At 35.7% G+C, this 15,737-nt stretch overlaps 2 protein-coding genes across 2 annotated transcripts in view; both read left to right on the forward strand.

Annotated features, from left to right (window-relative positions):
- Positions 1 to 7,380, forward strand: part of Ids (iduronate 2-sulfatase) — a 7,825-nt gene extending 445 nt beyond the window's left edge. Inside the window, exons 2-8 of the mRNA XM_022069445.2 lie at positions 461 to 638; positions 1,519 to 1,821; positions 2,991 to 3,140; positions 3,429 to 3,566; positions 4,572 to 4,864; positions 5,474 to 5,615; positions 6,994 to 7,380. Coding sequence (XP_021925137.1) covers positions 461 to 638; positions 1,519 to 1,821; positions 2,991 to 3,140; positions 3,429 to 3,566; positions 4,572 to 4,864; positions 5,474 to 5,615; positions 6,994 to 7,238 — 1,449 coding nt within the window. The 3' untranslated portion in view covers positions 7,239 to 7,380. The remainder of the gene's footprint in view (positions 1 to 460; positions 639 to 1,518; positions 1,822 to 2,990; positions 3,141 to 3,428; positions 3,567 to 4,571; positions 4,865 to 5,473; positions 5,616 to 6,993) is intronic.
- A 3,704-nt stretch (positions 7,381 to 11,084) lies between these two features.
- Scgdelta (sarcoglycan delta) overlaps positions 11,085 to 15,737 on the forward strand; it is a 242,347-nt gene continuing 237,694 nt past the window's right edge. The window contains exon 1 of the mRNA XM_087351650.1: positions 11,085 to 11,623. The gene's annotated coding sequence lies outside the window, so the exon portion shown is untranslated. The remainder of the gene's footprint in view (positions 11,624 to 15,737) is intronic.

Consider the following 15,737-nt stretch of genomic DNA (forward strand, 5'->3'; position numbering starts at 1 on the left):
GATTTTCACAATGTAGGGCGGTTCAGTTCAAAGTGACTAACACGAAATGTTATTTATATATGACTGTGTACTCAATTTCACTGGGTTAAAATGTTAGTTGTCTAATTTCTCCACAGATACTGTGCAACTGACAAACAGCTTCAGACTATATTTTTCCTTTAAGTTATCTTTATATCAATCCCTTACTGAAGGAACTTTCCCAGAATGACTTAATCAAAAGTTAAACCTCTCACCTCATCCATGTGTGCTACATGCCCTGCTCATTTCATCATCCTAATAATATATGGTGAAGAGCACAAATTATGAAGCTCCTCATTATAAAGTTTTCTGTAGCTTCCTGTCATTTAATTCTTTTTTGTTGATAATCTTTTGGGCTCTGTAACAGTAGATGATTTCTTGGTCATTTGTTTTATGAAGGTTCTGAAGTATGGAATTAGTTTTAAAGTAGTGCTTGTTTCAGCAAGCTTTGTGTGCTCCCAGTCGGAACTCTTTTTTAACAAGCAGACGTCCAGACACACTTCATCTGTATGATTTTTATAGCTACTGGCGGATGGCTGCAGGGAATTTCACAACTCTCCCACAACACTTCAAAGAGAATGGCTACCACACCAAGACAATTGGAAAAATTTTCCATCCAGGTTAATGTGCACACTGGATCAAAGGCCTAAAAAATAATGAGTTCTACTGTTACAGTGTTAAACTTATCAGTTGCGCCAGTCAATTGAGCTTGTAATATCATGAATTCAGAATAGTGCTTGGCACCTCCTTATTGTGTAATGTGAATAAGGTAACGATGAGCTTTGAACACTTAAATATCTGGAACTTTGTTAACAGGGTAGATTGTATCTGATGCTACATGTCTCACCCATCTAATCCTCTTTAAGTTAACCAACCTTACAATATTACATGAAGAGTTCAAATAATGAAGATCTTCATTATGTTCTTTATCAGGAAAATGCCTGTGAGTGTGAAGAGTGAATATACACTTTTGTTGCTGACTCTTCTGACAGGCTCTGCATGCAGCTATCATGCCTGGCCTATTGGGCTATTTGCTGATGGAGTACATTAATTTTTCTTCCTCAGAAGAAATTTTACTATTCTCTGCATTCATGGGAAAGATTCTGAGGAAAATTACATGAAACTTCAAATGGGATAGCCAGAGAATGACAGTGGAGTGGTTAGCATTCCTGCATGATATTTGGGAAGTTCCAAGTTTGCACTTGACTTGGCTGCCTAGTCTTAATGGGATTTATCATGGTTTCTTTAGTTGTTCTGTAAAAATATTATACATTAAAATATGTCATGACTCTTTCCTTCCACATCCTTCCTAATTCTTCAGTCATAATCATTTTGTCATTCAATGTACACAGTTGACAGAGCATCATTAAATAAGCCAAGAAACAATAAAAAAGGAATAATGGATCATACAAACCCTCAGATATTACAGTAAGTTCTGTAACTTCTACCAGCTACCTTGTAAACATGTTATTCAGAATTAATGTTTGTACTGTCCTGCAGGTATTGCATCTAATTGGAGTGATGATCAACCATACAGTTGGTCTGAGGCCCCCTACCACCCCCCCACTCAACATTATAAACAAGCAAGTGTTTGTCCTCAACCAGATGGTACTTTTGGACGAAATTTAGTTTGTCCAGTGGAAGTCAAGTTTCAGCCTGGTCACTCACTACCTGACCTGCAGTCTCTCGAAGAAGCCACAAAGTTTCTCCATGCACAGTCAAATTCTACTTTGTTACCATTCTTCTTGGCTGTTGGTTTCCATAAACCACATGTGCCTCTTAAGTATCCAACAAAATACCGTGGTAAATATAAATGTAGCTTTTCTGCTTCTTACTGAGGAAGACCTGTTTTAAATTCTTGGTTCAGAGGCCAGATATTCTAACTGAAATATATCTTATGTTCCTCAGGATGGGATAGTATACTAATCATTTGTCATAATTAATTTAGTGAAACAGTAAAATTGTATGTTCCTTTCTGTCCTTAACATATTAAAACTTAATTCATAAAGGGCATTTAAATTAACTTGTCTGATAGTGGTATGATACAATGAATTTAAATAGTGCAGCAAAGTTTAAATAGGCCACATATATTTTTTTCCACATCCTGATCCATTCACTAGTTTGTCTTTTCATTCAATGCTGTATAATATATGCAGTTGACAAATTATTGTTAAATAAACTAAGAAATAAAATATTTAACAGAACTGTATGGGTGAATTCCCACAGTTAATTTATTTCATAACATCTTGTAGCACAGATCCTATCAATCTGGTATAATAATTGTCCCTTTCATTTGAAGAAATGTGGAAAAATATGGATGCAAAGTAAAACAAATAAATTACTGTTTCTGTGGTTATGTTCTTGGGAAGCAACAATGAACTCTGAAACTGAGTATAAATATACTGAGGTTTATGAGAATAGGGGTTTAGACCTCAGCCTCACAAGACAACAGTGACATACATTTATCTCCTATAAATTATGTATTTTTAAGCAGTTTCACCACAGAAAAATGAAATAAAGGCAAAATTGTTTTTTCACATGTTCCTTCATCTCTTAGATACACAATTTAACATATTCTTTAAGGATTCATTAACTTGATTTATGAGTTATATTATGTGAATTATTTTTTTCATTTAAACAGAAGACTATTTCTATATCATTGTTGTGTGTGACTTTGCTAATAACATTTTAGGCATGCACATATGTGCAATGGATACAGGTAGCTCAGGTTAGAGTTCTGTGATGGGCTTTTGTGAACATGGTGATGAACCTTCAGGTTCCATAAACAAAGTAGGCTATTTTTTGACAAGCTGAGTACACAATCAACTTTTCAAAGAATATCCTGCACCATAGAGTGAGTGAGTGAGATATGTGTGCACACACATAAAATAATTAATTTTTTCATACTCTTTGGAGAATTATTAATCTGTAGTAATAATATATACTACAGAATATTCCATTCTGTGTTTTAGAGCTCCATCCATTGGATTCCATTCATTTACCGTCTGCACATTGGCGACCATCTTTTCTGCCAACGGTAGCATGGAATCCCTGGACTGATCTGAGAGAGAGGGATGATGTGGCAGCCCTAAATGTTTCTTTTCCATTTGGACCAATACCCGGTGAGATCTCAACAGTATCAATTAGAAAGGAACTTTAACTGAGGTTTTCTGCTCATAATTTTATATGTATATTATCTTCTTTTCCATGCTTGCTACATGCTTTTCTCTGTTCATGCTTGACTCAATCATCTTAGTATTATTTTCTGAAGAATACAAATCATGAAGTTTATTATGCAGTTTCCTCCATCCCCCAGTTGTTTCCTCCCTCATAGATCAAAATATTATCCTCATCACACTCAAACATACTCAGTACAAGAGGAATTGAGTACTTTTATTAATTTATTCCAGATAATTATGCTCGACTGGTGATACAAAGCTACTATGCAGCCGTGTCTTATATTGATGATTTGGTAGGCCAGTTGCTCTCAGAACTGGAAGCAGCAGGTCTTCTTAACACTACAATTATACTTCTGATTGGTGACCATGGTAAATATCTTTACATGAGGCACTTCTAGCACACAGTACTGAAGGACAAATCATTGTGTGTGTGTGTGTGTTTGTTAGTGTGCACGCACATGCTTACATGCCTGTCTGTGTAATGATAGTTGCATAAGCACAGTATGAAAATGCACAAGAGATATATGTAATATTACTATAAACAGTGCTTTATTCTTGCTCAGACTAGGTTCATATTGTGAAGACTTCAAAATTTTTTGATTTTTATCAGCAAAATTAGATACACTTTGCTCTGGTTTTTAGGCACATTTATGAATAAAACTTGCAAGAATATGCCTGTTATTTTAATATAACAATGGACAACAGGAGTATATAATCATAACATTGTCGTAAGAACAAGCAATTTCATTTATTTATTTTAAGAGAAACCAGTGTGAGAAACAGGTTCTTTTACTAGTAAATGGATGTAGTATACACAGTTTAAATGGAAGTGGTATTGCAGATTAATAGGTTTTTTGTCCTGTGTTTAACACTTTAAAGATCTGCACTCATTAAATTTCTCTTTGTTTATTATGTATTTCACAATAGTGTAGTATAAGTGAGGTCATCAACAAGGTGATGATGGCAGGAAGTGAGTCTTTATGTGTGTACTACATATTATAAAGCCTGATAATTCCTATATCTCTTTAAATAATGAACTCCATGAGGTAGAGTCCATGAAAATTTAATAGTCCCTCAGCTAGACAAGGAATTCCCCACCATTTATGGAACTAGAAGGTTTATTACTGTGTTCACAAAAGCCCACCACAGGCCTCTGTCCTAAATTAGATGAATTCAGTCCAGATTCTCACCTGAGATCAATTTAATTCTTATATATACTGAGTCTACAAAATGGTTTCTGCCTTTCAGGTTTTTGACACTATAATTTTTGTAAACATTTATCACCACTCTCATGTGAGCTATATACCCTTCCCACCTCATTCTTCTTCATACTAGTTCATATCTGAGAGATACACAAATTGCGTTTCTTCACAGGATGGTCAATGGCCGAACATGGAGAATGGTCCAAATACAGTAACTTTGAGGTCTCTGTGAGAGTCCCTTTTATCCTTCGTGTGCCAGGGCTGACTGACTCATTTAAATTTCAACACAAAGAGTATCTGTCTAGTAGTGTTCTTGTTGAGTTAGTGGATATATTTCCCACACTGGCTGAGTTGGCAGGCTTACCAATTGTTCCACCACTCTGTCCGGTCAACTCCAGTCTTGTGAAACTCTGTACAGAAGGGGTCAGTGTAGTTCCTGTTATACAAGACGCTGTCTTTAGGAAGGTTGGTATAAATGCCTGAAAGAGGAATTGAGGCCCTTCGGCCTGTTAACACTTTAAATTCACTGTGTCCTGATACTAACAGACCAGTACATCATATTTATTTATTCTTTTTCTTTAGTCTTTTCCTCTGTCTTTGTTTAAAATGTATTTTACACATTACATTATTGAGCATAGCAGAGGACATTTCTGTTCAATATGTGTGTCTGTTACATGCATACATATACATTACCATGGATTCTTAAGTTATTCAGATGACAATAGGATGTAGAATAAGTCATAATAATACAGTACGTATGAAAAGACTACACCTGAAAGTATTGAAAAATCCACATAAAATGAGCAGCAACTGATTAAAAATAAGTCATTGCATAAAATGAGTCTGTGATTTTACATGTGAATGAAAGAATGACACATACAGTATGCATGAACATGTATGTTCTATCTTTGTTTCAACTAGGATGCATGTCCACTTGCATTTTGTTTCAGTGCTGAGATATCTGGTCAAAAATTAAATTTAACCCTTGAATTTGGAGGCTATTTATATTTCTGAAACATTGGTAATGGCCCAAAAATGAAAAAGGTCTAAAATAAAAAGAATCAAAATTTTCAGGTTCAAGGCATTGAAACGAGAAATCGGTATCTTGAACGCAAATGGAAAACTGGAGTCTTCAGTCAGTATCCACGACCTGGAGTGTTCCCAACATTGAAACCAAACAGTGACAAACCTCGCCTGAAGCAGATTAAAATAATGGGTATGTGACATTGATAAATATACTGTTATAATCACCATCATCCTCTGTCCCCTCTTGTATCTGTGTCGTCTCTTTCCATACTGTCTTTTGTGTATCTTCCGTCACTTAGTCCTTCACTTGTTTATACTTGATCTTCATTTTTAAAGTTCTAAAGTTAATCCTGATTGTACATATATAAGTTGTGTTCATACCAATTAATCGTACCAAATTTTCCTCTATTGTTTCCATCTTGAGATCATACCGAATGCCCTGGTTTATGATTTTATCTCTCGTTATTTTTCTAGTACTCCATAGAAATTTCATCTTTACCGTGTTTAATTTACTTATTTCTCTCTAGTTTACACCAAAGTCTCCATTCTGTACGTTAAAGTAGCCAAGTACTACATTTCACTTTAACCTCTCCTAAAATGTCTCTGTCTTAAATAATTCTCTTGTAGCTCTGGTATAATTTCTCAGTTGTTTGGATTTTGTCTGTAATCTAATTTTGAATGTTTGCATTTGATTGTGGTTGATACATAATGGGTGCATTATATGTTGACTTGAGATCAAGTTGGGGAAGTTTTTGGTGACTCTAATCCAGAATTGGGTGCCTCATCAACTTTCTGTGTATGTCATAGCTGACTTTTTTGACTGAATATGGCTTCGCTGTTTATCTCCATGTGTCATGGTAACCTAGTGTTAAAAATATGTTGAGTCCTGGTTGTGGGTATATTCATAGTATTTATTCTAGGGTGATGGTGCTTACAGAAGATAAACTGTTCAGCAAGCACTTGAAATATTTAACATTTTTTCAAGATCGTACATACCTTCCTTACTCTATCAATGTCTGACACCACCTCCATGGTTTTACTTCTTTGAGTAGCTTACAGTTATTCATCTGACAAAGATTATTTTACAATTAAGGAATATAGAACTTTATGACACCCATCACAAACCCTACCACTGGACTTATCCCAAGCCAGTTCAATCCAGTTCTGTTTCTCTAAAATTCATTTTAAAATCATTCTCTCAGGTTTCGTGGGTGATTTTATCCTACAGTATTTTATAAACAATATTTTGTATGAATTTCTTGTTTCCACTCTATATGCTGGATGTTCTGTTAATTTCAGTATTCTTGGTTTAAACATTATAACAGTCAACTTTAGGTGAAAAGTGCAAATTCTGAGCTTCTCATTATTGCAGATTTTTCATTTTCCTGTTGCTCAGTTTATTTTAGATCCATATGTTATCTTCTGTACTTTTTTCTGAAACACCTATTTTTTCCACTCTCAGAGTGAGAGACTAATTTTTGTAATCATATAAAATATCAAATAATCTTAAAGTTTTGTATATTGTACGTTAATGTCAGGAAATGATGCAGCATAATTCACCATTACAGGGTACTCTTTGCGCACTTTAAGATATCGCTACACGGAGTGGGCCTTATTTGACAGACAGAACTTTAAGCCAGACTGGAAATATGTTATAGCCCGAGAACTGTATGACCATCAGTTGGATCCTGCAGAGAACATGAATGTTGCTGATAGAAGCTTCATGTCAGAGACAGTGCATGTACTCAGTAAACAATTGCGGGCTGGATGGAGGTACAGTCTGCCCAAACACATGTTAACAAGGAGTAACTGAACAGAATGTTGTAATATTCAATGTGTGAGACAAATACTATGGTAGGAACCTAGAAGTTGGTATCTGATGGATGTTCCTTGTATGTCTACAGAATTGTTGTGAATAAATGTTCAGAATTACGAACTATTAATTTAGAAGACAATTATTGTGTTATTCATCATATAAATAAGTGTTTCCTGTATGTAAAATCTGTACTGTTATATAGAATTAGGTTATAATGTATGAATTTTTCAATCTGTGTTGTTCATGGAAACTAATTTTGAGTATGCTGCAACAATTCATATCCATTCCATGTTCTAACTTAATGTCCAGGTTTGATAAGCAGAAAGATTGGTGACAGCTTGACATCACTATCAAATTCAGGCTTGAGAAAATTAAGCTGTCACTCTGGAATAAATGACTGCTTGATTTTGTCCACTGTTCTATCTCAGAACGCTTTGTCACTTCACAGGCTATTCTGGTGGGAACTTCAATGAAAGTATGACTGCCTATCAGTGTAATTATGTTGACATGAACAAAATTATTAATTTGTATGGCAATGTGTCCTGTACCATGCCATAGAAGCTGTGTTGAGAGTGGATCTAAGGTTCCATCGATTTTACGCCTTGGATGGAGCGGACTCATTAACTTCTGTCTTTTTCAGTTTTTTCCCTGGGAAAGATGTCAGTGGTACCTACCAAATAGGAAACTATAAGGGCTCTAGAGTAATTCTGAATGTTAAGAGCAGAATCCCTGCGTATGACAGTAGGAACGGAACCCCAGGAGTCAAACCAGTAGTTGGTCACTTTGATGATATAGTTTAAACATCAGGAATTTATCAGCTAAACTAACAGTTGATGAGATCGTGAATTAAGTTTATACTTGCGGTAGCCTGGGGACGATACTACCATCACATAGATGGCAATGTGCTTAACCCTTTCTGGATTGTCACCAGACTGTAATTCCAGATTTTACATTATTATTTTATGAGAAAAGATTATTGTACGTACATTACTTCATGTTATGGAAAATAACTTGAGATCTGGACTTGATATGTGAAGTAACACTGCCTGTGCATATTGTATAATCTATCAAAGCATCAAAGGATTTGAGGTGTTCATGGCACCAAGAACAATAATTATGGCATTCTTCAGGGTTTTGGGGCCATGTAGACTTGTCAGTACCAAAGCTACAAGACACATTTAAAAGTGAGATATTTTAGAAGTTCTTTTCTTGTGAAATGTACTATTTGCCCACTTTGACATTCAGATTGGAGACTTGGTAAATGAAGGAAATTAAAATAAATTAATATTACAAGTTCTAACATTAAGGGGCAATTCACAAATTATGGTATATGTAGGCAAGTAGTCCTACTTGTATATTTATTATGACATGGTAAGTATATTAATAAAGAAATAAGCCTTTTTACTAGTGATAAGCAACTGGAACCAAGATTCATGAGTAGTGAGCGGAACAACCATACTAAAACTACAGAAAAACTTGATTGTTTAGAACTGCAAATAATTCTATTATTAAAAAAGCACCAAATGGATTTTCTTTGCAATCTTAACACTTCTAGTTCATCAACTAAATTATTTCCTAACTCCAGTAACATTGTGGTTAATGAATAGGTGGTTATAAAAGAAAAGACTTAAGACTTATTACTACTTGTGGAATTATTTTTGCCATAATACAGCTGACTGTAAATTACTGTCATATCTATGTAATTTATATTGGTATTAGAAACAAGTACTGTATTTGTATTATGACATGTTCCACATCCTTGGCTTGGGCCTGTGAAGGATCTATGGAATGTAAATAAATTCTATTCTATTCCATTTCACTAATAAAGTTATAGAAAAAAAGATGAAATACTACAAGTATTAAATAGAAAGTGTAGTATCAGGAATTTATTGTGATCATTGCAAGACTGACAACTGTGTTTATTATAGCATTAAATTTTGTATGCAACGTGTTATCGATGGTCGCACATCTCTCTCAAGCTTTACGTTTGTATTCATTACCGCAAATTATGTAACTTTATTTTCGATCTAGTCACCGAGGTTTGAGGGCTAATTCATAAAGTAGGCGAAAGATGGGAGGAGAATTTACTATTGATGCAATTGTCATACAGCCAAGGGCTCGGGACCATTTGGGGCCAATATCTATTGAAGGCACTCTTAAGCTTTCTGTTAAACATAACGAACGACTGAAATCACAGTTAGGCCTCACATACAATTTCTCTACGATTGTGGCTCATTAACATTGCATCATGCTGGTCTCTTCATTATTATTATTTCAATTTTGATGTGCTTAACATAAAATATTTATCTTTCTAAAATAACATCTGTGTTGAAAGAGATTTATGGATCAACACATACATTTTAAAGCGTATTTAAATCCTTCAGATAATGCGGGAGACAATTGTTTAACCTTAATTAAAATTAAACCTAGATTCAAAGATTTTACACGTCGTCATGATCATATTTTTGATGACAAACAATGCACGTAACACGTTAAAAACACCGAACCATTCATATTTTATCTGCTTAATACACGTGACTTCTAGTTTAGTTTCGTTGTATTGGTTCGCATGATACACAGATAATACCAACATTGGTAAGATGTTCCTTTGTGCAATTGCTATAGCACAGAAGAAAAAGAACGCTGCAGAAGTATTCATGTGGCGGGAATAAGTATGGTGTGTCCATGCGCTACTGATGTGACATATTCCTTATCACCTTCCACCGCAAGTGTGAACAAGTTAAGAACGATAACCCGATTACAATTAAATAATACAAGAGAGCATAAATACATTTTCGAACATAATAAAACATTTACTTGGTGTTGTATGAGCTGTTGTTTTCAGGTGCCTAGGATAAACAAGAAAGAAGTTCCATAAATGGCTGTCTTTTGGTGTAACGCCATGTAATCTGATAGAAGTTAACCATCATTTTAAAGGTTCATGTTGTCTCCATCGTCGCCCTGATGATGGAGGCAGCAAGGACCTCAAAAACGGTGGTAAACTTCTACAAGACTGCATGACACTTCAATCTGGACTACAAACACCATCGTGTTATTCCAGTTGGCGACACCTAACTTTCTCCCACCACAGGTATTTATAGTTACTGCTGGAAACGAGCGCAAAACTCTTTAAAGACGTGAAATAAGAATCATCTTGATTGATACAGCGAATACATGTCGACTACAGAGACGCACAGCGGGAAACAAACCAACAATTTAACATATTTAATTAAGCAGTCCAAGTTTTAACAAAAGTATAATAACTGCGTTAGTAATAAAGATTAAATAGATTTTAGCTTACTTCTATGAACATTCGCCGCAGCATTAATTGATTAAATGTAATAATTACTATCAAAGATGACATCATCAGTATTTACGCTCAAATTTCGTCTTCCAGTTGGCGACACCTTACTTCTTCCCACCACGAGTGTTCACAGGTGCTGCTAGTAACGAGTACAAAGCTAATTCAAGACATGAAATCAGTATCCTCTTGATTGATGCAGCGAATGCATGTCGACTAGTGACGCACAGCGGAGAACGTTCCAACAATTTAATTTTTTTATTAAGTAGCCAAAGTTTTAACAAAAATCTATAATTGTTTATTTACGGTTGTTAATGCTAGAATAATCTGCAAAGTAAACAATAATTGTCTTTCGTTTGTGTTCCCTAATTCAAGACTTGAGATCAAAATTCTCTTGATTGATGCAACGAATGCACGTCGACTAGTGACGCACAGCGGAGAACATTCCAACAATTTAATGTTTGAAGACAGAAATCTTCATACTCACTGCTGTGAAAACCTCAAATCTTACAATTTAATGTTTTCTATGAAGTAGTCAAAGTTTTAACAAAAATATATAATTGTTTATTTACGGTTGTTAATGCGAGAATAATCTACAAAGTAAAAAATAATTGTCTTTCGTTTGTGTTCCTGTAAAACAACACGAAAGCTATTAAATGTATAGCGTCCAGGCAAAACTAGTCACAGCAGGTAGCCAAATACTTCTATCGGAAAGTCACTACCTACCTGATACAGGGAGCATTGCTTGTCTTCAGTGTATACTCCTCTTATCGGAGAGGGGTGGCTGTGTGCAATGGTATGACAAATCCCCCCCCCCCCCAATGTTTCTCCAATTACCCATCATTCAATTGTGTACCGTGGTGTTTGTTCGCGTTATGTTTCACGTGTTTATTTTGTAGTTGAACATATCCTGCGTTGCGTAAGTGAAGTGTGTATGAAATAAATCCTGGCTAATGTGCTTGTGGCTAGTGGTCTATGTGCTGTGAGAATTGTTTACATCCAGTTTCTTGATATAAAAATGCATGCTGTGACTTTAATGTGATAGAATTTGGTGGAGTGACACTGAAGACGCAGCTATAAGGTAAGGGACTATTGTAAATAGACTATTAGTCGTTTTGTAGGACCACATATTGTACACGTATAAATGGCGTCCATAGAGCCAGACTTCTTAAATGTTCTGTCTGTGTGTTCTGACGTAAAGGATAAGCAAAGTACTGCAATTATAAACAAGATTTTTTGGAATGACTTGGCGTGTTATTTTAAATTCGTCGTTTTTAATTTTGGCTTCGTGGTTTAGAGTTTGACAATTTTTATGAAGTTCTTAAGTGATAAATCGTCTTCACATTTCTCAATTTGTTCAGGATGGGTCGTCAAGCGCAAGCTCGTGAAGGATCGCAGTCTTATGCAGTTTTAATATTGTGTGACAGTGCCCTTCGACACGTTACTAAGGATACTGAAAAGTTTTGGTCGCCGATGTCCCAAATTTTGTTACCGGACCGTGTATTGTTATTTTATTGGCCACTTTCTTATCAGCATACGTATTGCTAAGTGAGTCGCGAATAGCAGCAAACGATTTTGATATATAATAACATTCGAGAATGAACACACGATCTGATTGTCTTCACAGGTTTTGAGAAATCTGTGTGGACAGCTGCCTAGTAAACAGAGTCACTTTGATTCAAGTGTCACGTGGGAAGTTGGGAGATTCTGTTACGCAGGGGTGGACATGCTTCTGATTTCTTTTTGTAGTGTACAAGTGGTTGTTGTTTGGTTGAATTTTAAATGGTACATTCTGCATCAGCAATATACCTCTGTGTTGCCATGTATGTTTTTTAATCACCTTTACAAAGAGATGATTTTCCAGCAAGGGATTTTTTTAATTTACCTAAATTGTTTTTTCGTGTGGTCTTGTTCTTTGTCAATATTTATCAAACTCAGCATGTAGATTTTATTATAGTCTGTTGGTATATTATTAGGCATATGTGTATGTTCAACTGACTTTAATTCGTATTACGATTGTTTACCAAAGGGCCTAAATACATGCTCCCTGCCCTCTTGCAAAAGCCTATACAGCAGATACACGCCATTTTGTTCCAGAACACATCGAGTCTCTGCTTTTCTCTTAATTTTAAAAACTTACTTCATCCGCACTCACATAACAACAGCTAAAACTACAGTTATTGATACAGCGTCATTGAACAACAACGTTCATTAGCATCTCCACTCGCAGAGTGGTATAGTGACTCAAGATGAGGGCGGATTTCATCCATTTGAAAGCTAAGACCGCCACGTTCATTACAGATCACGTTCCAATGATGTTCAACATTTTTGTAAAACCCCGTTCCATCTGCGTCATATCCTCTGTTCCCAGGCCGAGGCACGTTCCACATGACAACCCGGTCCGCGCAAATACAGACCCGAAATGGGTCATAGTGACGAACACATTAGCTGACACACCAACATACTGACTAACGCAACTACTACTACTGCTGCTACTATTATTACTACAACTACTGTCCTATATCGTTTAGAATCAAGCGTTGGTGCCGAGTGGTTAGCACTCCGCTTCGAGTTTGGAAGGTCCCGGGTTGAAATATTAGCCTGGCTGTTCTCATTGAGGTTTTGCGTGTTTTTTCTCGGTCTTTCAAGCCACAGTACGTAAAATTAGGCCACGACCGCTTCCTTCCATACCCTTTCCAAATATTCATCCTATCATCCGACGCTATAAATTTGAGCTATTGACAGCATCGTTAAAACAGAATCTAAATAATCTTCCTATACTGATAAACAGGCTATCCTACTAGTTTGTCACCGACCGATGACTCAACTGGCTAATATTTTTGCTAATAATGTAGTGAATACAGTTTCAGAAACTTTTTTTATAGAATTTAATTTGATATTGTGGGGGATATGACTTTGCACATTTGATTTTGATTTGTTTATTATTAAATGTATTGTGTAGTCAGGCAGCTATTTTTGTCAGACTGCAGTTTCGATTAGCTTGTAGGGTTCTTTTTATTTAACGTCGGAATGCTGAGACCACAGTCGCCTTTTCTGGCCAACTATCCTCGAAGTGACGTACAGCCACATAGCAAATCAAAGTTTCCGCTACCCACACCAGCATCAAGCTAGTTATCTAGATGACGCCAGATCAAATAGTCATCTCGCCATTTATACAAAACGGTTCTGTGCTTTCCGTCTTTGATCGTCGGAAACGGAAATATTTCAGTTAATACAATCCTCTGTGTGTAATAATTTCTGCAAGCCAGTTTGCACATTGTTTGTGTGTTATAATTAATGGTATGTAATAAATTCAATATAGCACATTCTTATGCTATATTCTCTAGCGACTTAGTATAAAAATGTTTAGTATAGGAAAGACATGTGAGGTTTTTACAAGGCACTCCCGTTGAAAGTCATTCCTAAGATCATTCCTTGAAGAAGTTAAGGTTTGTCCAGAGAGGTCAAGCCTTAGATAAGAAGACGTTCAGAGAAGACGTGGATGCTGAAGGTGTAGTAACCAGCCCCAGACTCCCTTACTGACTGCAAGTGCCCCTGCGCACTGATGATTTTTTAAAAGAATTGTGACGTCAGAGGAGAACATTATGAAAATTATCGGTTCTAGGGAATTTCTTATGTATATGAACTTGGAGGTGAAGATTTTTGGAAGTTGCAAGCGACGGTCGCAAGGTCTTCCGTGCTTCTTCAGTGACGTTTCTCCGTGTTTTCTTTCCCAAATAAACAGCCCTCTCTTGTTTTTTATTGTAGCATGTAGGTCGACATATAATATTTTAAAATTAATGTGTTTTAGCGATTGCAGATTATATCGATAAATCGATAAGATAATATCGGAGGAAAAAGTATATACTGATACAGAATTTGCATATTGATGCATAGCTTAATTTCTTTGTGATGTAAAACTATTATTATTTATTTGAAAGCACCGTGAAAGCAGCAACTCAGCCTGGTGCAGAAAATTTGGAAGACGAGGTTTGATAACATTAAGGAAGAACAAAACTTATCTGTTTGGATGTATTATGGGAAATAAGGCGCAGATTCTTTGCCTCTGCCTACTAAAGACAAGTTAGGAAATGTATACATGGCGTAGAAATTAAGGAAAATTTTAGGCCTTGACATGGAAAATGTTAAAGCCTTCTATTCGGAAAACTCCGGGACTTATATTGTTGAGACTGTGACGTAATCTTGAGTTGTCCGGTACCTCAACAATACGTATGTTCATTAAAATACATAAGGTTTTTTCTGCAAGGAACAACGCTTAAATTTCCTTTGTGATTAAATTATACTCGGTATTAGACCTATGTCAACTTTCATCTCATCATTATATTTTAGTTTAGTTGATTTTATAGGCAATTTTATTATGAAATGATAGGTAAAATTACGAGTAGAACCATGCAGTTTCATTCATTTTGTCATGTTGTGGCCCATTTTATTTGAGTTTAATATCCTTTTTTTGGAAATATCTTTCCAAGTATTTTCCCTATAAAGAAATGTAATATTTTTGATTCAGTGACGTATTGTACAATATGTGTGTACATTTACAAGTCTGTTTATATTTATTTGTGTTTGATCTACCATTTTGTTATTTTACGTTTTGTCAGAATTTGATTTATCCATCTGCTTCACATTTATTTTCTGTCTCACATAAGTAAACCAACATATATATTTGGTGTGTTAATTGATTTCGGAAGCTGGCTGCTAATTAGTAGTCCTTTACTCCAAAAACACATCGCGCTATTGTCTACGCAACTGGATCGTGAATAAGAGGATAACAGCAAATTGTTTGCGTGTGTTCTGAGCCCCGTAAGAGAATACGATGCGAATTTTCTGGAGCGGAAAAAAAGAAAATAAAAGGAAAAGAAGCAACCTGCAGTAATACATTATATATACATATATACACACAACATATTCTATTATTAAGAGACAGGGCTTCCTCTCGTTTTAATTCCTTTGATACAAAATGTGGGTAGCTTCGTCTTTTTCCTTCCGTTTTTACCATAGACTTTACTTACTTGCAGTTTGTTCTTTTTCTTCTTTCTTTTCTGCAAGTTCATCAACGCAAAGCTTCTTACTGGGTAACAAAGTAGGCTCAGAGTCGGAGCAGTTTCGTCTTAAAACCTGACCAGGTCTAGGCCACTAGGTGCAGTTATCACTTCACGAGGATTTACAGACATTCC

This window comes from Zootermopsis nevadensis, unplaced genomic scaffold (genome assembly GCF_977971745.1).
Source record: "Zootermopsis nevadensis isolate Lab colony 2312 unplaced genomic scaffold, Znev_1.0 Znev_ptg000020l, whole genome shotgun sequence".
In the NCBI taxonomy this organism is placed as follows: Eukaryota; Metazoa; Arthropoda; class Insecta; order Blattodea; family Termopsidae; genus Zootermopsis; species Zootermopsis nevadensis.